This window comes from Manihot esculenta, chromosome 1 (assembly GCF_001659605.2).
Source record: "Manihot esculenta cultivar AM560-2 chromosome 1, M.esculenta_v8, whole genome shotgun sequence".
Classification (NCBI taxonomy): domain Eukaryota; kingdom Viridiplantae; phylum Streptophyta; class Magnoliopsida; order Malpighiales; family Euphorbiaceae; genus Manihot; species Manihot esculenta.
The window spans coordinates 29929477-29955805 of record NC_035161.2 but is presented as its reverse complement, the minus strand read 5'-3'; the positions used below and the strand labels follow the sequence as shown (position 1 = coordinate 29955805).

Below are 26329 nucleotides of genomic sequence, written 5' to 3'. Positions count from 1 at the left end.
AAATAGAGCTCACAGGTCGGCCAGTCCAGTCCGAAAAACGAAACTTGAGAGCTCAGCCGGCTAAGGAGGTTCAGAGCTCAATCCATCAAATAAAGGCCGAGCTTACAGGTCGGTTGGTTCAGCTCGGAAAAGCAAACTGACCTCCCAGTTGGCTAAGTAGGTCCAAAGCTCGGCTCATTGATTAAAAGCGAGAGTTCATAAGTACGGTCAGTTCAGCTCGGAAGAAACGAAACAAAGTTTAGTTGGTTAAAACTACGAAGAGAACAGTACCAATACTTCATCCACAACAAAGAAAAGAATAAGCTCAAGTATGAACGGAAAACAAGAATTTCATTAAAGGAAAAGTACATTACAGAATGGAAGACTATCCTTAAAGGATTTACATGTCCGGGCCTACATTACAGAATGGAAGACTATCCTTAAGGGATTTACATGTCCGGATATTTCACCACCTATCCTACTATTCTAATCTTCAGCTCGGAAGAACTCTCGCAGCTCGGAATGTGAGTTTGGCAGAAAAGGCCAAGATCTGTCTCGCTATCATAGGGGAATTGAACAAGTTGATTCCCATAAGTATTTCTCACTGTTCCCCTATAATAGGTCGACACCCTGATTGCCCAGATGTGATTCACGATGCATACGGACAGGATATAATATCCGAGCTTGTCCGTATGTACCATGAAAACACGAGCTTTCAAGTTACGGCTCCAAGGAGATCGCTGAGCATACATTCGAAGGTATCGCCATAAGCTTGACTGAGCGCAGCAGATCTCAGTCCCGCATAATACTGGTACTTCACACCAAAGTCTTGCATAATACTGGTACTTCACATCAAAGGGAACAATAAGTTGATCATTCTCTCCACTTCCATTTATATCAAAAGAAGGCGACGGGGGCATTAAGGAAATTTCCTTTTTCTTCTCGGAAGAAGGAGCAGACCTTTCATCGGCCCAGAACCTCTTTGGAGCTCGGACAGCAAACTGAGGAGGAGGCCGGCCAGACAACCTGGGTAAAACAGTTTCCATAGCTTGCCGAATAATCCCATACATCGGCCGTCCTACCAGCAGGATCTCCGAAGCATCGTCCAGACTCCTTAGAGGTAACATCAAATTTTCAAGAATTTTGAACTGACCCATTCTTATCTCAGGTACTGCAAAAAGTTTCAAAACAGAGACAAGTCAGAAACAATTCTCCATCAAGATGATAAAAGCAAGATCAACCTTTGGGGCAACAAAGCAATGCAAACTCAAACTCACCTCATTTCGTTTGAAGAAGGCGTCAAATGGATCTTTTGCAGAGAAACGGAAAGGAAGAACCTCTTGTTCCAGCAGAAGATTTGAGAATGAAGAAAAGCTAGCGTTGATATACATCCAGAGCTTGAGACCTTAGCACGGAGCAGAGCTATGCTCTAAGCTAACGGTGTCAGAATTTTAAAAGATAGTCAGGGAAAAGGAAAGAAAGGACATGTCCAGATAATGATGACAGGAAAACAAAGACAGCAAAGAACACGAAGAATGAAGAAAAGCCAGAAAAGGGAAAGAGCAGATAGGACTCGGAAACTGCACAACGACAGAAAGATGAAAGAATGTTATTAAGGCACCTGACCACGAACAGGCGCGGTCATAATGGTTCTTGATATTCACCCCCTCGGCAGTAGGGGCAATAACTACCGAGAAGGTGAAGGGGCAATTGATGACCGCTGGATTTCTCCATCCTGGCCCAGGGCCTGGATCATAGCCAAAAGCCCATCTTGCAAAGGCCCACACACCTGCTACACGAAACAAGCCTGGTTCGTGCCACCTTCAAGGCCGGGCTCAACCAAGCTTCTTCACTTAGAACGGCCCAGTCCGTGACTAGTAGGCCCTCTCCTCTCAGACTCAGCGTCCGGCCCGACTCTCGGCCCAGCCCAGTATCCAGAGCCATACTAGGACAACCTAGCAGATCCGCTCGAACGTACGCACGAGGAGAATCAGAGGCCGTTACGCATAAAGCAGGCTGCTGATACCCTTGTACACCCGAATCTGTATGTCAGAGACGCGTGTCCCAATCATGGAAAGGCCTTTACACGTCATCAGCAAGCATAGCGAAATGGATAAAAGGGGGAACCCCCCCAGAAAGTTTAAGTTTTATCTTTTAATACAAAAACCCTTGTAAAACCCTACTCTATTGGATCTCAGATCATCACTCTCAATTTCGTATCCTACCCATTTACATCCCTAATTATGTCAGCAAAACCATCTTTTTAAGAGGTGAACAATGCTATGGTTTGGTTTAAATCCAAACATGTTCATCTCTAACATGTAATCTTGACTTCCATGTTTGTTTCTAGTAAATACCTCCAAAACAAGCATGACATTCAAAAGTATGATTTCATTTTGTCAAGTTATTATATGGTACAAAAACATATATACTCTATGAAGACATGCATACTTATTTAAAAACAGGAAAAAAAGAGGTTCATAAGCAGATATATTGTAAGAATACTTGACATACATTTCAGTTCCCAAAGTAATTAAGGCAGGGGCGCTGGAATAAAAATAAAGGAAAATCGGTAAGTTGAAACCTGCAGGGTGCTCACATCAACTTTATCATGATGAGATCTATATATGGTATAAATCACCTCAACATATTGAGACAGCTAATCCGCATGAATTTAACATGGTCAAATCCTGCTCAACAAGCATATCATGCAATCTACTTACCCAGACTCAAGTTGTCTAGACATTCTATAAAATCACCCATGCTTCCGCTCAAACCGGTCCTGTTTATAATAATATAAGTGAGGAACCCGTTCCAGACATTAAAAGTAGTTGAAGGAAAAGATAAACATGAATTGCTTCAGCAAATGTTGCTAATATGTTTGACCAATGGATGCTTCTGCACTTGCATTGCACCATTGAAATATCTGATTCACCACAATCATATGCTAAATAGAAACGCATTCCTTGATCTCACATGAATTTTTAAGTTCGATCCACCTTCAGATAGCTCCTTTGGTTCAATAAAACTTTTATAATGACACGTGATTACAAGATCATATGTTCTTCAATATGGAAGTTTGCCCTGGCTTTGGATGGAGCATATATTCATCTATGCACGAACACCATAGCAAGCTGATGGTTTTTCTATTTGATTAACAAAATGTTCCCATTTCAAATATTTATAGCGTCAATCAGACTATGGGCTGGTGCTTTTCTTAATCCTATGTCATTCAGCATATGTCTCACGTTTTCTGCGTCTTCCCATCTTCCAACTGCAGAATAAAGTTTTGCCAGCAGTATGTAGTTTCCCGTGTTTTCTGGCTCAAGCTCAAAAACATGTTGTGCTGCAACTTCACCCACTTCAACATTACCATGTATTACACAAGCACCAAGCAGTGCCCCCCAAACAGCATGACTAGGTACAAAAGGCATTCTTCTAATAAGATTACATGCTTCATCTAGTCGACCTGCACGACCAAGCAGATCAACAATACAAGTGAAGTGGTCATCAGTAGGTTGTATCTCATGGTCTTTGATCATGAATTCAAACAAAAACAAGCCCTCATCCACCAAACCGGCATGACTGCAAGCATGCAATACAGAAGTAAAGGTAACTTCATTTGGTTTCACCCCAGAGCAAACCATTTGTCTGAAAAGTGAAACAGCAGTCTCACCATGACCATGCATTCCATAACCAGATATTATTACACTCCAGACAAAAATGTCCTTGACATCTATCGGAATAGCATTGAATAACTGATGAGCAGATTCTAGACTTCCACACTTGGAATATATATCAATCAGACATGTAGCAACTTCTATTCCTGAAAGAAAACCAGATTTTGTTAGGTAACCATGGATGTTCTTCGATGGCTGTAAATCAGCAAGAAAGCCATATGCTGGAAGTAGACTGTTCATTGTTGCACCATCTGGTTCAACTCCCTTCACTAGCATTTGCTTGAAAAGTCTTATTGCTTCAGTTTCAAGACCATTATGAATGCACCCAGAGAGCATAGCATTCCATGGAACTGTTCTATTTATTGAAGTTCTTGTGAAGACTGCAAAGCTAAGGTCCACACGGCAGCATTTTGCATACATGTCAATCAATGAAGTAAGTATAATAACTTCTGGATCAAGATTTTGCCTTATTGTCCACCCATGCAAACAACGACCATCCCTCAAATCATTACAAGCTGAAAGAACCGAGGCTATAGTCACAGAATTGGGTCTTATCCCTTCAACCTGCATGATCCTACAAAGCATCAAGGCGCTTCTCACATCACCATCTATAATGTACCCATTAATCATGGAAGTCCAACTGATCACATCCTTTTCATCCATCCTATCAAAAACCAACTTTGCTTCAGCCATGCTACTGCATTTCGCATACATATCAACCAATGCGTTCCTCACTGCTATTTTCTTATCTAAACCCTTATCTTCCAGCAATCCATGAACCCTTCTTCCCAACTCCAATTCCCTCAAATATCCACAAGCTGGCAACACAGAAACCACAGTAGCACAATCAATCTCAACCCCAAAATCAACCATCTGGTTAAAAACCATCAAAGCAGTCTTGGCACATCCATTTTTGAAATAGCCGCTAATCATAGTATTCCAAGACACCACACTCCTCTCTCTCATCCCATCAAAAACTCTCTGTGCTGTCTCCTTCTTCCCACAATTCATATACATTGCCAGTAAGGAATTCTGCACATAGGTGTGCGAACCATACAGGGACACCACTATCTTCCCGTGAACCGCTCTACCCAATCCAAGCATTGAAAGCTCACTACAAGCCTTGATAACAATAGGATACGTATAGTTATCAGGCGCGCAGCATCCCGATTGAAGCATTTCAACAAATGCTTTCAGCGCATGAAGATATAATGCATTATTTACGTACATAATCATCAAGTTATTGTATAAAAGTGCACTTCGTTCAGGCAATTCGTCGAACAACTTGCGAGCGTGAGGGACATACCCGCAATGCATATAAGCAGCAGCGAGGCTTGAGCGAAGGCGGGCGGAGCCCGGCGAGGAGAGGACGCCTGCAGTGATGGTGAGAGCATGGAGTTGTTTAGTCTTGGTAAGGGATCGAGCGGGTGCATAATGCTTTAGAAGAGATAGGTATTGGGTTCTTGAGGCGGCAAGCAAATGCTTGGTTTTGGATAGAGTTTGAGAGCGGCCATTCATGAACTCCTTTTAACCGTATTTCGAAAGTCACCGTTGGCTTGGGCCGGAGGACATAAATACGGCGGGCAATTTGAGCGAAGTTGTGAAGGAGAACCATTTCAATCTCCAATTTTTAAAAATATAAATTATGAACACTTCCAACGACAAGACGTTTGCCAAGTTATTTTAATTACATTTTTTAATTTTAATTTAATTTGCTTATAGTGTAATTTTAACCTATCAATAAAATTTGATCATTTTAATTTATTTTACTTTGATTTATAAACTGGCCAAACTAATTTATAACTTCACAAGGAATGATTTGATTTAAAGAACAGTTTAAGCAGCCCATTCAGGAACTGGGAGATAGGGTGAGACGCTTCTGCATCAGCGAGTGATATGATCGAAAATAGTAATCATATTGGCAAAGTGGTAATTTAATACCTAAAATGGTATTTACTTTGCTTCTACTGAATGTATCTGGCAAGTGGCACATCATAAGCAAAACGCCAAAGGAAATGGACGTGCATTGCTTTCGACGACATCTCAAGTGGAATTTGAAATGTGCATAAATAAAACTGAGACATGAAAAGTTTGAATCTGCTCGGCAGCTCCTCCTTTGATAAGTTTAATCTTTGAGGACTGACCGTAAGTTACGGGTCCCAGACTCCCAGTCTATATAAGATGCACATTCTTTGCAGGCATGTATGCTGCGCAGCAAAGTGGAAGAGCGTTGATGGTTATGTGATTGCAAGGACTACCTTACAAGATTTTGCTGAGTAATATGAGAAAGGCTTTGGAAGATTGATATGAAAAAAGGCAGAATTTGAGTGTTTTTACACTAAAACATATATTCAAGGTACCGCTTCCTATGGGAAAGCAAGCAGCAGAAATTTACACGAGAAAATTACTTCACTCGTTCTCAGTGTCATCCATGCTTGCATGTGCTTGAAGGATTTGGACCAAAACATTTCACTGGTGAGCTCAATATATTCAAGTGTAGATGATATTTTATTAAACTTAAGAAACTACTATTGACGTATGCAGAGTTGTTTCTTTTACGTAGAACAATGAAAATCAGAAGCTTTCCTATGCAGCTGATCCACAGCTTTGTTCCCATTTTTTCTTTTCTGGTCTCTGCTGTTGTGACTTGATATTATGAAATCTTTGTAGTTCTCAGATTGCAATTTTATAAGTTCATCATTGTCAACTCTTTCAATAACTCACTTCCATGGATTTGTTTTACCTGAAAATCTGTAATTGTATTTCTTACCATCATTGGTAATTATATCTGCGTCATAAGTACTGGGAACCAAGCTGTGAAAAGTGATTCCCTGTGATTTATATCATCTCCAGCAAGAAAGGAATTTTAGAACATAAATTTTGTAAGGTGCTCTAAATTCCCAACAATCGCTGCTGTTATAAATATAGTTCAGATAAAGTATGACGACGTATATACAACAAATGTAACAACTAACAAGAGTTCTCATCATTCACTAAACGTCAAAAACTTTGGTTGAAGGTAAGCAGGTAGCAAATTACAATCACAGTCCCATATAAATGAAGAAAGGCCTACAATCAGTAGTGTTACCCACCAGATACAGCCCTCCACCTACACATCCTACCTGGAAAATTTCTTGATCTCTACCAGCAACTGAGTGATTGACAATTGGAAAAACAATGCGGAATGGTACTACAAATCCATTAAAATTTGCAAGATTTTGATAATGCAAACCCAAGAAATGGTCCTACTTAACTATTTTATCTGTTCTCATCATCAAGCAGCTCTGGATTCCATCTTCACCGGCGCAGGAGCCGAGAAAACTAGATTTCCATATTCATCCTGACAAAGCAGATTTCCATATTCATCCTGGCACAGCCTATGATTTTCAGAGTCACTGCCCCTCCTTGCATTCCTTGTAGGATTCCTCTCACCACCACTGCTCTGTGTAGATGCTGCTTTTTCATCCTTAACAACTTCATCATCCACAATACCTTTAGAGATCCCTTTTCTCCCTTCAATTTCATTGTAATCCATAGTCTCTCCATGATCATCACTGGAATCGCTCCCCTCAGTGAAACTACCATCTCCATTTAAAACTGACTCATGGTTGTCACTGATAATCCTATACACATTCCCATTCTCAGAAAAGCTGACAGTTTTCTTGACTCTAGGTTTACCAGCATTGCTTTTGATCAAAACTCCATTTCTAACTCCGGAAACACCTTGATTTACATTTGGGAACAACTTGGGGCTTTCATCATCATAATCTTCATTATCAATGAATTGCTGAAACCCCTCAAGCTCCACATCTTCCTCATGATAACCAGAAATCTTATAAGACCCACGAATCTTTTCAACTCTGCCATTCCTCACTGTTTCCTTTGGATGTCCAAATAACTCTCTACATGCTGTAGTATCATTCAAAGCCCTAGATTTGTTGCTATTCCGAATAAATCTCACGTTTTTTGCAGGTTTATACAAATATCCATACCTCATAGCTGAAAGCCCATCAACGAACTCCAAAAATCTCACTATGTCTCGGCTCATTGACCTTTTACCATCTCTGACCATAGGATCACCGCCCTATAAACAGAAGCCACTGAGAACCACAATAATAAATATATTTATATAAAACTGGAAAAAGTGGAGAACGAAAGGTGCGTGATGTACCTGAATAGAGTCAAGTTTGTCCAGCAAGTCCATGGCTTTGTGGGAAATAACCTCAAAATTGAAATGGGTTTTATTCGAGATAGAGGATTTGAGGGAGTTGAAGCTGGCTTTAATAAATGCGAGCTCCTGGAGATGACTTAGGGTTCTTGATCTACGAACAAGGAAGGCACGGAAATGGGTTTGAATAACGCGAGCGGCTGCCTCTCTCAGAGAAAACGATGAATGACAATAATTATTCGAAGCAGAAGAAGTAGAAAAACGGTGAAGAGAGGATTCGAGAAAGTTGATTCGTTCAAGAAGAGAAGAGAGAACAGACTGAGTTTGTTGGTCACCACCCAAGTGTTGAAAACGAAGATCTTGTGTGTGAAAATCTATGTTGTGGAGATTACTTTTCTGGGTATGAGGTTTGTTACAGCAGGGAGGGTAAGGATTGGGTAGCTGCTGCTGTTGAAGGAGAGAGCCAAGAGCACGGAGAAGTGGGTGGTCAATCGGTAACTGTTGTGTTGGTGGTGAAGGATGGATGCAGCAATGGTTGTAGTGGCAGCTGCAACAGCAAGTGGTGGTGGTGGAGGTGGCCGTGATTGGGGAAGGGCTTTGGCAGTGGTGGTGGAGGGGAGTATGAGGATGGCGAGAAGCCATTTTGTTTGCTAGTGAAGGGATGTGGAGTGGAAATGGGGAGGAGAAAGTGAGGGTTTTGCGAGGGAAGTAAGTGAAAGTGAGGATAAAGTGGCATTTTATGCGATTGGATCAGCAAAAATCCCGAGCGGACCGGCAAGGCATGCCGCTCTGCCAAAAATCCACGTGCGCTGATCCGAGTTGTCACGTGGTTTTATAAGCTTTGAAGAATTGAATTGATTTTCTTCTCTCTTTTCATTTATCAGACCACCTTTTTCTTAAAAAAAAAAAAAGTTTGAAAAAAATGCTATTTTCTTTCATTTCTCATATATACGGGCGATTTATGATTAGAGGTACTTAATAAATTTAAAAAAATCAAAATACTACATAAATTCATCTTCGATATTTATATAAAAAAAGCCTCATAACAACGTCAACTAGTAATTGCAACAGTCACTTAACCCCACTTTTCGAAAGTTAATGTGATAATAGGATGTTCTTTAATCTTTGTCCAAGTAAAGATGAGAGATAAATATGCTGTCACATAAAAAAGAAAAATAAGAAACATCTAAATTCCTAACCAAATGTAAACTTGATCTGTTTGAAATTAACTTGAGAGTCTCTGACTGGCACAATCTTAAATAGGCCTGTCTCATACAGATGATGACACTCACACCCCTTCCAACTGATACAAATTAACTAGCAACAATACCATTTAATAGATAACAATTAAAAACAATGGAAAAGGGGGAAGTAAAATTGAAACCTACACCTGGTATGCACAAGATTCTCGGTCTCCCATGCTGTGCCAGTGATTCACATATGTTCCTCGAAGGTAATGGCTATTTGTATAGGATGGTAGGATTAGCTTGAGATTTCTCAATGAAGGCCAGAAGCTTTTAACTTCAATGAATGCGTCCTAGGGAGTCAACAAGAACATTCCTCAAATTTCTGCACGAAAGTTTGTTCTCTAAAACAGCACCAATGCAAAACAGGTAACATCTTCCAATTAGAATATGGACATAGTAAGCACTGAAAATCACAGGAGTGCTAGCTTTGCCAAATTCCAGATATTTTATTTTAGGAGGCAGAAACCATTCTTACTCCATGTTTCTTCAGCATTGCAGCATGCTTGCGTCCAGTGAGATGATAATTGTACACATTCTCACTATTGCAAACCACATTACAAATTGCACATACTCTGATTGCCTCTGCTGCTGCCCCACCTTCAACAATTTTTCTTCTCTTTGTCTCTAAATCTTCTGCTGGTGCAGCTGCTTTCCTCTTTCCCTTTTGTCCCTTTTGTCCATTGCCAACTTTGACCTTATCCGGGTCTTCCTTTGGCCCAATAATTAGATTACACGACACTGATGAAGCACTGGGGCCTGCAGCAGCCGCTTGTAATTTCTCCATGTTTTTCCTGTGCTTCTTTCCCAATTTATGCTGGTCAAGTACTTCATTGCTGTTACAGTCTACCTTGCAAACTTCGCAATAAGCAGATTGAACAACCTTTGTTTTCTTTTGGTGTTTCTTCAAAGCTCCATTTCCCTGAAGCTGAAATGCTAAGTTCGTCCACACGGTGGACTCTTGATGTGCAACGGCCAACTGTTCAGTTGCCCCTTGAGGTATCATGACAGCCTGAAGATACAAGAGAATAATTAATGAATAGATTATAATGGAAAAACACCAAAAAAAAAAGAAAAAAAAAAGAGCAAATAGATAGAAACATAATGATGTTTGACAGCAAACAATCTGGCGCTCAATTTCAACATGTGCATGAGCAAAAGAGTAGAAGCATGCATCTACTGATCCCAAAATCACTGAAACAATAACAACTACATCACCTCCCAAATACAACTTGATTGAAGTATTGAACTAATTCTAGATCAGAAATCAATTTGAAGTCAGCTTCACGGATCACCTTCTTCCATTACCTCTCTTGAGGTAGTCTCTGTTTTAGCTGTCTCAATATTATGCCAGTATTCTACCAGAGTCAATATCATAACCAGTTCACTTCTTCATCCATCTCTTACTGCCTGAAACTACTGTTTTTTCCAAATTGCTCCCCCCCATAGGTTTATGTTGGATTAATTAACCCAACACAGAAAGCCGTCCCACTGCTTATTTTCACCATAATATGTCCTATGTATTGATGCATTTGTCCAGGTACTCCACGTGTTCTCACACATCCATATCACCTCTCAAAAGCTACTCATAGTAGAATCCACAATACTTCAGTAACATGGGAAATAAATGATTCCAATTAAAAGATATGCAAATGCCAAATGCAGAGTTAGGAAGTGACATTTTCTACTCAACAGAAGCCCGTCTCTTGCATTGGGTTAAATGGATTAGGATAAAACATGCCAAACCCCACTATTTTCCCAGTTCAAGTTAGTTTTGCTTTGTTGTAAGTTGGAACAAGTTAGTTTTACTCCTCTGCGGTATAATTAGTTTAGAATAAAACATTTCAAATTTCTCTGAATGAGTGCAATAAAAGATCAAGTGCACATTTTAGAATTTTATTATAAAGTTTAGTAATTACAAAGGTTCCTGCCATGGCAATGGCATTCTTACTGCATATGAAAGCATTTTACTAGGGTGGGGATACGGCAAGAACATCACTGCCAAATTATAGCATCCAGAATTTCTTGCAAGGATAGAAACCAGTATTAACTTAAAAATGACACGGCAATGGCATTATTATTATTCTTCACTGATGACATCCTTAGAAGGGAAAATAGCATATTATGTACGATGGTATTGTTCTCTTCAAGTTCATTACTGGATTCTAAAATTGTGTTCACAAAAAGACAATCTATTCATCACTGTATTTTAGTGAGAAAAATAAGTACAATCGTAAAATTATGACCAGGGTTGTCCACATGAGATTTTTCAATAGCTTTCTGCGGCACTATATATAAGTTTGGTCCCATATCCTCAACGACTCCCAAAACTTTACAGTGAAAACTCTCAATGGAATGTAATATAATTAAATATTTTATTGAATTCAATAGAATATTTGATTAATTTGTATCACATTACGCCCTACCAAACAGATGCTCAGTGGCATCTTCGCTTAATTGCTCCCCCCAGCACTTGCATGAGAAAGAAACCCAAGCTGACTCAGTTAAGGCCAGAGCATTTCTCTTTTATAATCAACTGGTGCGACATAAAATGATCACGTTGGTCCGAGACTGGTGAAATTATCGGAATATTCCGACATAGACAGAATCTCCGGTTATACAGTAACTAAATATTATAGTTTCATTCCAAGTTTTCCATTTCTGAAAAGGAAAAAGAAAAAAAGAAATGAAAAGAAAAAAAAAAAAGAAGACCAACCACTTACAACAGCGCCTCCATATCCAGCCGGGTCCGTACCATACTGCTGGATGGCCTCCTTGGCAGCCCAAATCTGCAAATTGGGATCCAAATAGTACCCAGAGGCGTCAGCTTGTACATAAGAGAGGGGGTTGGGTTGTGGGAAAGAGGTTAGGGAGGGGTAGGAGTCCACTCCAGGTGGTCTGAGCGCGTTGGCGGAGGAAGCGGCATCGGAGGGATTAGTATAGACATAATGGAGTGGCTGAAGAGAGAATTGAGTATTGGGGTTTTGGGCATAAGAGGAGTAATAAGGGTCAATGGGTGGTGGATTAGAATTAGGGATAGGGTTAGGGTAAGGGTTAGGGATTGGGTTCATTTCAGGCGGAGGTTGTAATCCTGAAATTAAATTTCACATATACATTGATTTTTCCTCTTCCCTGATGGTTGTTGGTTCAGTCCAGCGAGAGAAAGAGAGAGCTTACAGAAGCCAACGAGGAAGAAGAAATTTGCTTTATTTTACGCGAGATATTCGCAAGTCTTCTCTCACTTTGGGTTTGTATAAACTGGGCCCAACTTTACAAGCTCCCTTTTTTTACACGTCTCACAAATGTTTCCAATATCCATTTCTTTTTTTAAAAAAGAGATCATTACTATTATGCATGTACATCTCACTGCAATGTTTCCACTTCTTCCCTAGTTAACAATTATAAATGCATCAATTTAGCATAGGTGCAAAGGGACAAGTCCAACGCCCTGGGTGTGAGAAAGATGTACTGGAATAATTATTTGGGTGTTGCAATTGTGCATGGAACCTGGTCGTGCCATTTGAAGTACTTGATCAACAGATGATTCCTTTGCCAAACTAAAATATTTCGTCTCCTTCATATTGCCCATATCAACATCAAGACTTGCTGAAAGTTTGTGCCATTAAGATTCATCACATACATAATAAACCAGCCATGAAAAGGTCCTTCTTGTCCCAATCTTGAAATTCCCAGAGCTCTCCGACATACTTGAGCAAAGGGACAATGTAATAAAACATGGCAAACTGTTTTAATATCAACATTACACAAGGGACATATAGAAGGATCCTGCTTTGGAATTGGCTCTTCGTCTTAGAATCATCTACAGTATCAAAATCTGAAATAAAGCATATCATCTCAGTAGAAGAATCCTTTCCATTTCTAGTATCACAAAAGCTTCAAGAATAGCTTTATTGCTTGGAGTGCATTTCTACATATCCTACACAAGCAAAATCTAGTCCAACTTCTTTTGTGAGCTCTTGACTTGGTTCTGATTTAGGGGCGCTGTTATTCATTTCATCATGAATTGCCTTCTCAATATCAGTATCCCACGAGCAATTTAGATTTCACTCTCCAGTTTTGACTTGTTGGAATCAACTTCCCAAAAGAAATTCTTAATGGGAACTCCAAAAAATAATATCACCTTCATTTCACTACATTCAGAAGTCTTATTCTTAGTATCTAAAGCATAAGTATTTGAAGCACAAGGATCTAACTTCTGGGGACCCTATACTTCTTAGAGTGAAGCCTTATGTGGCCAGTGAGAGATCTTTGTGTCTGAAACCCTTTCCCACATTCTTTGCAGCGAATTCTTTCCTTTTAGACACCGAGCGATGCCTCACGTGACCATGGAGATATCTAACAAACTTAAATTGTTTGCCGCGTACTCTACATTCCAAACTTTCTTGAACGGAGACAATATCATTGTGGTTAAAGCCTGAGGATTTCCAAGATTTATTGGGGTTTTCTCTTAGGCCATAACCTTCATTACCCATGCTGTTATTTTCAGACTTAACCTCTTCTTTACCTGAATCTCAAGCGGCGTGAACCCCCGTGTGACCTCCTAAGATCCTTCCATTTCCATTAGACAAGTAAAAAAAAATTTACATAATCTCATCTCATTTATTAAAAGTAATTTATCTCATTTATTAAAAGTAATTTGTGCTATACATTATTATCCACTTAACAAAAGATTTAGCTAATTCGACTTTTGAAAATAAAAATAAGAGTAACTTCAATTATAAGATATTAAATTTTAATTCTAATCCAAGTTTAATAAACTCCGTTAAATTGATGACCTATTTAGAATTCCTAAAGGAACTATCGAATTTTTTAACTCACTCTTTCACATTATAGATTATGAGACAGGTATCTCGTGCATTTAATTTATTTTCTTAAATCATGATATCACTAGCAATTTGATTGCTAAATCACCAAACTTCTATGCCATGATTAATTTCTATAAAAAAAAATAATTCAAAAAAAAAAAGAATCATCATTAGTATCGATCAGGTCCCAAAACCGGGCCGTGATTACCTAAACCTATCTTCTGATTATTTCCTTGAATCACCATGAACATGCAATCATCACAATAATAGTTTCTATTTATTATACATACATACAAATGACGTGAACTGCTTCCATGCATTGTCTACCATATGTAGAAAGTACATAGTTTCGCTAATAAATTAAATATTTATAAACCGTTTTCGTTATAATTTTAAAAAATGAAGTTTAATAAATACAATTTAGATAATATTATAAATAAAATCAAATAACATATAAAGGCATCAGCCCTAATTCATACAACTATTAAATAGTATAGTACATGAAATTGCCAATAAATCCTTGTGCAGTGTTTCTCTTCTCTTCACTAGCAATTTTAGTTCAAATAGGAACAAATTACACATTAGGAGACGAGACTCCAAATCCCTCATGCTTATAATAAGCAAAAGCTAACAAAATTTTCCTATTAAAAAAAAAGAATTAAAAGAAAAAGAAAGAAATCATCTTATCGCCACTGCCAACTTTTCTTTTTAAAGAATGCCACTGCCAACCTGTTACATTGGCAATTTGGCATCATATTTCCAGAAATAGAGGATAAAAGGGAATGAGATATTGGATCAACGTTGACGTTGAAAACACCAAAGAACATGTGAAGGGGAAATGTGAACCTCTTTGAGATGCAACTTACTCCCGTGGCCTCCTGATCGAGTTTTCCACTTTGAAGGATACTTGCTTCCAGAAGACTGATCTAAATGATTGAAAAAAAATATTCAGGTAATGCCAAACAGATTAGCAAACTGCAGCTTGGTGAATTTCCATTGAGAGTTCCTTTGGCCCACCCGTGAAAATTCCAACATAATTTGGCAGCAAAAAGTAGCCCAGTTAGCTTTCACGAAGCCCCTTCCATAAAATTGTGGATGTGTGAGCATCAATTCCTTCGCAAAGGATAGTATGTCCAAGCATAATAGCAAGGAAATTAATTGTACACATCCCCAGCATCCTCTCGCCGACCATCAATAGCCTGCTCCCTAATTGGATCACTCATTGACCAGAGTGTCTCCCATCAGTTACAACATCAAGAGGGCCACGGGAATCAACATTGTCTCTCTGATACTCATATGATGTACATGAATCATCTTCAATATCAAAGTCATCCCTCTTGTTACTGGGAATCCCTTTGAAAATTTCAAAGCCACCATTACCACCGCCAACATTGATAGAATTACTAGCATGTGCTTCTGCAATATCATCTACATCTCCCTCATACTCCTCATCAGTTGCATGTATCTGAACATCGTCATCAGCGCTCTCTTTGGAAGCATCAATTTCATCCTCATACTCATCCTCAATGTGTTCATTACAATCATCTACATGATCCTCCTGATAATAAGCTGGGGCATCTTTTCCACTCAGAGATTCCACTGCAGAATCCTCATCTCCCTCTTCCATTCCACCTTCACTTCTTTGCCACTCATCATTATCACTGTCAATGTCTAGTGGTTCTAACCTATTCTGCTCAGAACGTATCCGAAGTATGAATACATTGAAATAATAACTGACCAGTTCCCTTTTTGTTCGGGAAGGGAATGCTACAGCCAGATGGTCCCAAAAGTTCTTGCCCAGTGAAGCGGGATTTGATAGGACAACATCATGGAAGACTTGCTCCTCCTCTTCGGTCCATTTCTTTGCTACCTCTTCCCCCATATCATAAAAACCCAGCGCCTCAAATTTTTCCTCCCCAAGGTCGTCCCTAAGTTTCTGCCTAACTTCCACAATGTGCTGTTTTACACATTCAATAGATCCCTGATCAAGGCAACTACAGACAGTTGTGATGTCCTGACAGCAATGGGTTACATATGCTTCCAAATCAGGCATAGGAACAACACAAACACCCATCATCCTCTCCTCGTAACCATCATCAACTATGATACCGGGTTTGGATGATTTTGCACGCCAAACTTGAGGATTGGACTTGTCCAGCTGATTAGAAGAGGTGGTTGGACCTTCCCACTCTGGAACAATAGCTTGATGCTCTGGACCAATTGAAACTGGCTTCCATAAAGGATAGTCAAAAGATGAGAACACCTCATCAGGCTGAAGTAAAGCCCTTAGCTGGTGTCCGTGATCAAAATACTCTGGGAAAAATGAGAGATTATCTGTTTCAAGAATTCCATTGTCAATCCATAGAAAATGGGGAAAACAGCCAGAAGCACCACTTTCAAAGTTGTTGTTGTCATCTGAGACCGCTATCACTGGCTCGTATGAAGACCTCCCAACAGTTTGACAGCTACTGAGACTGTTACCACCATCTTCAAAATAAGAATGTGTCAACTATAAGAACTAGAATATTGAAGATTATTCAATTAAACCATCATATGCAATTACTGGAACATATGCATGTGAAGAGGAAACAGAGTTCAGTATACACATGAAAGATCTGTAAGAACAGAAAACCATAAAGCCATATCAACTGTAACATCAAATGAAACCAGTAAAGCAGTCAGCTGAATGCAATCTGATATATATATATATATATATATATATATATATATATATATATATATGTGAGCCCGTGTGTGCATATCAAAAGGACAATTTCCATGTCAAGTGAAGTAGGCTAGGGTAAATCATTTGAAGAAAAAAGCTGGAGCATTGGCTAAACATTATGGCTAAATTTAAAGGATAGCAAAAATATGACTCCTTTCTCCATCCAAAGAAATTAAGCAACCCTTTAAAGAGATTGTGAACTATTTGTTACCTGAAGTAGTTGTTTTTGGGTGAGAATCATTAAGAGAAGCAATTAGAGTAAGTTGATCAATGTGTTCCAGGTGTCTAGGGTGCTTGCAAGCAAGCTCATAAGAATCATCATCAACAAAAGGCCTTTTTTGAATCATTTTCTTTTACCTGCAAGTCAAAATGATTTCTATTCTGAATTTTCTTTTATGAATTAGCAAAGAAAAACAAAAATGAAAAGTAAAATACATTGTAATATAATAAAGAATCATCATCTACAAAAGGATCAATATGATGGTAGCAAAGAGAAGAGAATGCAGTTTACAAAGTTCATGAAAAGTGAATTTTTTACATTTTCTATTTCAACTATAATATAAAATAAAAAGATTTTAGAAGGCAATAGAAATCGTGTACCACATAACCATCTCAAGACAAACTGTGTATCCTCAAATAGAAATAGGTATCAACAATTAAAGACAAAAGTATATTATGAAAACTTGATTGATTTCTCCAAACACTTGCCACTACGACAAAAGACAATTAGCATCTAATTTTGCAAAAGACTCCTTGTATCAATTGGCTTCAGCAAAAGCACTAAAAATTGATTTTCCTTACTTGCAACACATTACTTCCCTACATCTAAGCAGATTGACGAACAGCTAGATTAGCCAGAAAAAAAAATCATCTACACATAAAACAGAAAAAGAAGAGATAAACGGTAAAATTGTAGCTTGTTATTATGATTCAAATGTACTTCTTTAAAAAGCATAATTTCAAATGTCATTGAAAAATAATGTTAATTTAACTTCTTTAAGCTTCAACTAAAACATGTAAAAATAACTTACAGTTAATTTTTAATATCTTCTAATTAGTAGATTCAAATGGTGCTTTTCTTGAGCTCTACAACAATGCCAAACAGCCCCTCACTCTCACAAGACACATCAAAACAATGACACAAAGTACCTGTAGTACTTCCTTGGGCAAAAGAAACAGTAGAAGAGAGCTCACACATGGCACAATATTTAACAATGTATATGGTGCTCATCCCATATGTATCCTATGAATTCCATTTCCTAACTCCCTAATTCATCTTAATTACATTGTCAATATGTTCCCTCTTTGTTCCTTCAACTTCTATTTACAGAAAGTGTATACATATAAGATAACACATGACAAAAAATACATATATAATCAAATTAATCACTTGACAGATAATCATAAGAATATTATCACATGCTTCAGCCAGAAGAGTTCATAGAAGAGCTTGAACTCACCTAAATAATTGCCGACGGAAAATCGATAAATTCACAGGATCGGCGAGGGGACGATGAAGTTACAATGTACAAATTCAATTCACAAAATCAAAATTCTAAATCCCTAATTTTTATGAAAATTAAACACCCTTTCCCAGGAATCAGAACAAATTCAACGACGTCACTCCCTGTATACAAATTGAATCGAAAACAAATTCCATAGAACGATAATTTCCAAAACTTTAAAATCAAATAATTTAGACCAACCCAGATGAATCGACCCTACAAAAAAATAAATATACACACCTAGATTTAGAGATCGAACGAAAACTCCGGTTTGAAAAAGCAGAATTATTGAGGACCTGAAAACCCTAACCCTAGAAATGAATCCGAGGCCCGTCGAAAGATAAATTTAGTATCAACATAGAGAGAAGAAAGCGAATCGAAGCAAAAGAAGATCAGATTGAAGAACAGAGACAGCGACAAGACGAATTTCTGATTGCAATGTCTGAAGATTTGGGAAGAAATTGGTAAAGTGAGGGTCAGATTTAAAGGAAATTTGAGGAGTGCGTTCGGTGATCCGAGGATGGAAACCATTGGCACTCAATGGCTACGTGGATACAACTGAATTACCAAAAGGGGAAAGAATCTCGTTATAATTACGTGAATTGCCATTTCAGGATTCTGGGATCTTGAGGACAAATTAGGAAATGAGCTTGTCAGAGGTTAATGTTGATGTAAGAAACTTCGATGAGGTCAAGCTCTTTTTGAAACGTGGAAGATAGTGAATGGACATTTGGGTGTTCCAATAATGGCACGTGGAAATAGTTTGGTTGTTTGTGCAGAGAGAGCAAGGCCATGTTTGGTTAGGTGTATGATAACTATGACGATTAATTGATGGCTAAAAGCATGTTTTTGTCCCTCATGCTTGCAAAAATAGAAGGCGAAGTATATAATTGGGAAAACTACACTTTAATTTTTTAATTGTGAAAAGTGAGAAAATATAATATACTAAAATATATTTTTTTCCATATAATTTATAACTTATATTAAAAATTAGTTAGCATTTTAATTTTTTTTATTATTAACTTTTGATCTTTAACATTTATAAATATATTAAAAATTATTTGAATATCAATTCAAAATTTTAAATGGTAGTTTTTTATTTCAAAATAGGAAGTTATGTCTTAAATGAAAGGATATGTACTTTCATTTAAATTGGTAACTACTTTAGTTTTAATAACTTCCAAATTTTAATTTTTATTGCTTTCCTAATTGATTTTATTCACTATTTGCTTGGTGTAGAAATCCTAAGGCTTGTCATATCCACTAAAGCTATTTGCTTTAATCCCACAGCAATCTCAAGTGAAAGAGGCTGCAAATATTGCTTTTAGAAAAACATTCTTTTAACGTGTTTCAAGCCTATATATTTTTCTTTTTTCTTTCTCTAGTAACATTTAACATTTAAATTTTATAAACTATAATTATTTAATATTTAAATAAAATATAAATATTTAACCATTAAAATTTTAAAGTGTACATTTAAAAATTAAATGGTTATATTTTATAAAAGTTAAATGTTAAAAATTAAGAATCGAAATATTAAAATATAAATTATTTTTTTAAATAAAAATTAAAAATTAAACTATATATTTAGTTAGAATAAAAATTATTTTACCGTTTTTACCTTCATACTATTATTAATATTGAGGTTAAATTAGAAACTTTTTTTCTTCCTTCTTTTCTCTACTATTATCTACCGTTTTTGTTTATTTTTTAAACTTTTTTTTTTAATAAAACATAAATTTTGTTAAGTTTTAAGAACGATCAACGCAGAAATATAATTAAGAGGTGAGGAAAAGAATTCAATAGACCCGAAATACCATGATTAGCTCGAACAAGCCTATAACCTACACCATAGTTAGATCTAAGAATAAAATTAATAAAAATAGAAATCATTTCTGAGATAAGAGACTTATAATAAAAAACAATATTATCAAATAATGACAAATCTTGATAATTGGGATCAGTTATAGTTCGAACAAAAAATTGAGCGTCTGACTCCATAATAATCGAGAATCGAGAACCAACTTAAAATTTTTCTAAAAGTTATTGTCTCAGCAGTAGAAATATCAAAATTACTAAGAATTCGATATTGACGTGCTACAATAAACTCACCATTTCATCCCTTAAGATACAATCCACTCTCATAATTTGATATAGAAATAATGCAACATCAACATTTAACTTGAAACTTTCATTCCATTCCATTTCTAGCATAGAATACATATTCTTTTATCCCACCCTTGAATTAAATTATATATGTCTGCTTTTACACGGATGTGGCTATTGCTCAATAATGGTGATAGTACTGCTCAATTTTGTAGGAGAGATGCCCTATGTTTTCTCCCCTCTATGGTGGATATGGTCGTGTATCCAATTCAGAGAAGAAGCAAAAGTTATTCCTGTGCTTCATTATGTTTTCATCCTAGGTCTTGCTGTGCTTTTAGGGTCAATTTCTAGGTAACTCTACCATTAATGTGAAGTTTGCTTTCGTTATGGAGTTTAATTATTTGTCTTCTTCGTGCTCTTGTTGCCTCCCTTAATGCTTTTTCTAGTGCTTCTCTGCAGTTTTTTTTCAAAATCACTACGAAAAACCTATTAGATTAGTAATGGGTTTTAGAAAATTAAGTATAAATTGTTACTAATTAGTAATGTATGAAAATTTCTTATTGAATTCATAATTTAGTAACGAATTTTAAAATTTATTATTAAATTTAATAATATGTTGAAATTCGTTATTAAATTATAGAAATTAAAATTATTTATAAATTTACTAAAAAATTTTAAAATTTTTATTAAATTAATATTAAATCGGAATTCATTTCCATTTAGTAACCGACTAAACAATTCAGTATTAAATTTGGAAGCATTAAAATTATATGCAAAATGGATTTAATAATGAATATTAAATTATTGAAAAAAATATTGCATCATTATTCTTGAAAAGGTTATGCTTTTTTTTTTCTAAATATGTAATAGAATGAGTTTGTTTCTAAATCAATTACTTATTTACTATTGAGTAATGGATTTTAAAATTTATTATTAAATTTTAGATAAAAATATCACATTTTTATTTTAAAATTTCGCATTTTTCTTTTAAATTTAATCTATTACTATTCACATAGTTAGGTAGCTAGGCACTATGTTTCCTCTTCTCCTTTTCCTCCCTTTCTCCTCATTTTATTTTTATTCTTTATAAATTATTTTTTCTGTCTCTAATTTTCCCTTTCTTTTTTTTTTCTCTCATTTTATTCCCATTTCTTTCATTGTTCTCGTTTTTTCTCCCTTATTTCTTTCATTTACTTTAATTTTCTTCCATTTTCTCTTTTTTTTTTCTTTTTTCTTTTATTCCCTTTTTCCTTATTTTTTAATTTTTATCTCATTTTCTTCAATTTTCTCTATTTTATCATTTTTTCTTTTTTTTTTCTTATTTTCCTTAATTTTCTTTCATTTCTCTTACTTTCTTTCATTTTCTTATCCTTTTCACTGTTTTAACTTCTCTTTTTCTTTCATTTTCTTTCATTCCTCTTCATTTTTCTTCTTTTTTCTAAATTTCTTTCTTTTTTCTCCTTTTCTTCCATTTTAAAAATTTTCTCATTTAATTTATCATAATTAATTATCATAAAAGTATGGATTTTTATTATAATATGTATATTTTTTACACATATTATATATAAAATATATGAAATTTAATATTTTATATAATTATTAAAATTTTAAAATATAATATAATTTTTTAAGTTATAATTATATAAATTAATAAAAAATTTATAAAATTAAATAAATGTCTGGATATTTTTCGTATAATAATAATAATAATAATTATTATTATTATTATTGAAATAAATTGAAATAATTGTACATTGTAATTAAATTTAAGACATATTCAAATATTAAATGTATTAATGGATTCAGTTATAATAATTTCCGCGAAGGTACTGGCAGCTAACATCCTAGTAGCCTCTAAAAATATTCAATTACAGCCCAATCTTGTTAGCACCTGTATAACACATTCTCCAGTCCGAGGCCTCTATAGGTTGCGTCTAAATTGGAAAAAAGCCTGGCTAGAGGACCCTGCCTCAACATCTTCACCCTCTCCTTTCAGTTTGTGCGTAGGTAAATTATTATTAGATTATTATATTTTATTAAAATTAATTATTGTCCTATTTTTATTGTCCAATTGAAAAGTTTTTGCATTTTATAATATGAAATCCTTTAATCTTTTTCGTTAAAGAAAAAAAATACTAATGAAATCTTATATAAATTAAATACTATAAAAATTTAAGACAAAATTAACAATTTTCTCTTAGTAATAAAAATAACTTGATTTACAAAATACTCAAATGTTTTTATTGTGTTCTCAAAAGATAAGTTTTAAGTAGTTAAATTTAATAAAATACCAAATATCCATAATTATTTACCCTCTAAAGTTTAGGCAACAAGACAAAAAGGACACAGAAGCAAAGACAAAAGTTTCCCACCTTTCTGGAATTCACCGTCTAATTTTTATTGAACATAAAATCACATACAAGCCAGATCAAGTTTTCTAAGAACAAATACCAGTAACAAGAGATATATTTGAATGCAATGTAAGGTATGGCAAAACATAAAGCCTCCTGCTTCCAACATGAAAGTCATCCCAATTGTCCCAGCAACCTTGGAAAGCAAGAAACAATAACAATACTTCCAAAAAAAAAAAAAAAGTAACGAATCAAATTGCTAGCCTCTAACTGCAACCAGTTGACCCGCAACATGAGCAAACCAATCACATCCAGCCTGTCTTTTAAGCTACAGCAGGCATGTCCTTGAGCCATGCATCCAGTGGCTTACCAATCGAGTATACAATGAAACCAATCTCCCTTAGCTTCTCCACATTCACAACGTTCCTTCCATCAAATACAAAAGCTGGCTTCTGCATTTTATCATAAATCTTCTGGTAGTCGAGAGTCTTGAACTCATCCCACTCCGTCAAAATGCAAAGACCATGGGCATCTTTTGTTGCCTCATAGGCATCCCAAACTACAGAGACTTGCTTAACAGTGGTCGGGCTCATCGGCTGGAGGTGGAGAGGATGGTCCCAATCAAACTTCTTCATGGTAAGATCCCTTTGAATCTGATCATCAGTCACTTGGGGATCATAGATGCTCAACCGGGCCTTATCTCCCAACAGTCCCTTGCAAACATCTATTGCTGGGGTCTCCCTTGTATCACCTGTATCCTTCTTGAATGCAAACCCTAAAATGGCAATTTTTTTATTTGAAACTGTATTAAACATAGAGGATACAACACGGTTTACAAATCGGTTCTTCTGGTAGTCATTGATCTTGATGACCTGTTTCCAGTACTCCGCCACATCAGGAAGGCCATTGCACTCACAGATGTAAACTAGATTCAGAATGTCCTTCTGGAAGCAGGACCCACCAAAACCAACACTTGCATTCAAGAATTTGGGACCAATTCTAGTATCCTTGCCAACAGCATATGACACCTCGGTAACATCAGCGCCAGTTGCCTCACAAAGAGCTGACATAGCGTTAACGGATGAGATCCTTTGAGCCAAGAAGGCATTGGCAGCAAGCTTGGACAGCTCTGCAGACCAAAGGTTGGTTGTTAGAATGCGATCTTCAGGTACCCACTTCGCATAAACATCCTTCAATGCTTTGATGGCTGCCTGGCCTTCTGGGGTTTCCCTTCCTCCAATGAGAACCCTATCTGGGCTAAGCAGATCACGGATTGCAGTTCCCTCAGCAAGGAACTCAGGGTTTGAGAGGATCTGGAATTTGATCCCCTTGCTGTTGTGGGTCAAAATTTTTTCAATTGCCTCTGCCGTCTTAACAGGAACTGTTGATTTCTCAACAACAATTTTGTTAGACTTTGACACATCAGCAATCATACGTGCTGCACTCTCCCAATATGTAAGATCAGCAGCTTTACCAGCTCCAAGCCCTTGAGTTTTGGTAGGGGTGTTGACAGAAACAAAGACTATATCAGCTTCTGAGACATGTTTCTCCACGTCAGTGCTGAAGAAGAGATTCCTGCCTCGGCACTCCTTCACCACACCATCAAGGCCTGGCTCATATATGGGCAGCTGGTCACTGTTCCATGCGTTGATCCTGGAAATGGATATATCAACTACAGCTACTTGAATTGATGGGCACTTGAGTGCGATGACTGCCATTGTAGGCCCACCAACATAACCTGCTCCAATGCAGCAAATCTTCACCATTTTCTTGTTCAAAGTTTACAACCTGAAACATTGCAAATTTATATGAGGAGAGATGAAAAAGAAAAAGAAAACGAATACACAGAATAGCTTCCAATATGCTCCATGACAGTTAACTTACCTGTCCGTGCATACAACAACAAATAAGGGAATGGATATAGATTTTGCAAAGTTCCAACAGAATGGGTGAAGAAATCAATGCCAAGTAACGTTTACTTTTTTACTTTTGAATACTCAGGACACTATAATTTTCCTTTTCTTTTCCTTTTCTCTCTCTCTCTCCTTTTTTTTTTTGACCAGATAGTTGTATCCTAGACAGAAATTGAGTATCCATAGTTTGTTCTACCATCAATTTAGATATGTACTTTGAAGCATTACTAGATCTAGACTTTTGGACCCTATACTGGACCGGAACATGAATGAAACCTTTACAGATGATCACACAACATGGACTCCATAATGGATAATAGCACGACCAAAAAATCATGCTTGTTCTTTCAAGCTTCCTCTTCCAGACACCTAACTAATACAACTAAATCCAAATTAATAGTTCGTTCAGTTATCGTCATTGAAAGGGAATAAAATTGAAGAGGAAAAGGGGAGAAAATGAAACCTTCCGTTAGCACACAATAAAATAACTAAAGCTGAGAAAAGTCAAGATCCAACCAAATCATAAAATTATCCTCGAACAAAGCGATAGATCCAGCAGAATTGAAACAAAAACAACTATAGATCTTGCAAATCTCAAAAGAGAAGCACATGAACAGCAAATCAACTACTGGACATTTGAATCAGATCTAGAATACCACAATTAACACCATAATTGGATTACTAATCTCAACTAATAAACACAGAAGTCACAGTTACAGAATACAAAGAAATGCCAGCAGATCTGCGAGAATCAGCAACCAAAGAAGAAGAAACAAAATCGAAATTGAAGAAATTGAACAGTCTAAGAACTGAGAGCAATACTTACGCTTTTATTCAATGCAAAATCGAGCGAGAGAAGAAGAAGAGTAGAAATGGAAGAAGGTCGTATCTGCAAGAGCGCGTTTGGGTCGTTGCAGATGCACGAAGCAAAGAGAGCAGAGTCGAGATTTAAATACTGGCTTCAAATCTGGGATCGGAATGTATTAATTATAAAATGACCAAATTGTTACGGTTGATGTGGCGCTCTCAATCTACAGGCCTCCTGAACACCGCCATCAGTCGGGTGGAGTCGTGGAGATGGGGAGGGGTAGAAAGGTAAAAGTGAAGATAACGTGGAATTTTAATTTGGCCGGTAGTATTGATGAATTAAGTTACGAAAATGCCCTTGGACTGCGGAGCTGTATTGTTCCTTAATTCCACGCGTTTTTGAGTCGGAATGAAAAATACACGGTGGGAGGCTATCTGTAAAGCACAGATCAGTGAACCTTCTCTGTTTGTTCAGTGTTGATCAGTGTGCTTGTATTCTTTTTTTTTTAATTTTTAATTGTATAAATTTAAAGGCTTAGTTATTTTTAAAAAATTATTTAATTATAAAAATAGGAACGTTAATAAGGTTTTGAGAATTTATCCCAAAATAAAACTACAAATAGTGTTTACTAAAAGAACGGTAGGAAAGGTAAATAACACGTGAATTATATTGTGTAATAAGTAAACGAGTCAATTCCATGGGCAACGACTCCTTTAGTGTGGAAATAAAATTTTATCTCTTAAGATCTTACAGATTTGCTGCAATACACTTATTATAGAATTAAACTCATGAGTGCGTGAAATTAAAATTTAAAAGCTGTAAAACAAAAGCTTAGAATAGAATAATTTCTGGTATGTGCAGAGAAAACTTCAAAACGAAGCATAATTTGCTTGAGGATTCAGGGAGATGTTGAGCGTCTTTGCTGCTATATGAAGTTAGGACTGCAATAATGATTTCTCAAAAGTTCATGATAATGATTAGCCGCTAATCATATGAGAGATTTAATTTAGCTATTATTATTAGT

The 26329-nt window shown here is 36.5% G+C and overlaps 5 protein-coding genes across 6 annotated transcripts; all 5 read right to left on the bottom strand.

Moving 5' to 3' along the window:
* Positions 1–2443: 2443 nt before the first annotated feature.
* LOC110619769 (pentatricopeptide repeat-containing protein At5g39350) lies at positions 2444–5434 on the bottom strand. The gene has a single exon (XM_021763320.2). It carries the CDS (start codon positions 5175–5177, stop codon positions 3153–3155), a length of 2025 nt encoding a protein of 674 aa, XP_021619012.1. The 5' UTR covers positions 5178–5434; the 3' UTR covers positions 2444–3152.
* Positions 5435–6623: 1189 nt separating this feature from the next.
* LOC110618620 (BAG family molecular chaperone regulator 8, chloroplastic) lies at positions 6624–8681 on the bottom strand. The gene is made up of 2 exons (XM_021761831.2): positions 7831–8681; positions 6624–7743 (listed from the first exon to the last, which is right to left on the bottom strand). The coding sequence occupies exons 1-2, from the start codon at positions 8467–8469 to the stop codon at positions 6934–6936; spliced, it is 1449 nt and encodes a 482-aa protein (XP_021617523.1). The 5' UTR covers positions 8470–8681; the 3' UTR covers positions 6624–6933.
* Positions 8682–8968: 287 nt separating this feature from the next.
* LOC110617038 (zinc finger RNA-binding protein) lies at positions 8969–12318 on the bottom strand. The gene is made up of 2 exons (XM_021759623.2): positions 11795–12318; positions 8969–10083 (listed from the first exon to the last, which is right to left on the bottom strand). Exons 1-2 carry the CDS (start codon positions 12140–12142, stop codon positions 9526–9528), a joined length of 906 nt encoding a protein of 301 aa, XP_021615315.1. The 5' UTR covers positions 12143–12318; the 3' UTR covers positions 8969–9525.
* A 2009-nt stretch (positions 12319–14327) lies between these two features.
* On the bottom strand, positions 14328–18658 carry LOC110630323. 2 transcript variants are annotated; one of them, XM_021777771.2, is made up of 3 exons: positions 18368–18658; positions 16834–16979; positions 14328–16384 (listed from the first exon to the last, which is right to left on the bottom strand). In XM_021777771.2, exons 2-3 carry the CDS (start codon positions 16967–16969, stop codon positions 15117–15119), a joined length of 1404 nt encoding a protein of 467 aa, XP_021633463.1. In that variant the 5' UTR covers positions 16970–16979; positions 18368–18658; the 3' UTR covers positions 14328–15116. The 2 variants fall into 2 exon arrangements, with proteins under 2 accessions (XP_021633463.1, XP_021633456.1); XM_021777764.2 differs by having other exon boundaries at positions 18083–18657.
* A 3948-nt stretch (positions 18659–22606) lies between these two features.
* On the bottom strand, positions 22607–25479 carry LOC110630317 (UDP-glucose 6-dehydrogenase 1). The gene is made up of 2 exons (XM_021777752.2): positions 25324–25479; positions 22607–24372 (listed from the first exon to the last, which is right to left on the bottom strand). Exon 2 carries the CDS (start codon positions 24348–24350, stop codon positions 22908–22910), a length of 1443 nt encoding a protein of 480 aa, XP_021633444.1. The 5' UTR covers positions 24351–24372; positions 25324–25479; the 3' UTR covers positions 22607–22907.
* Positions 25480–26329: the final 850 nt, after the last annotated feature.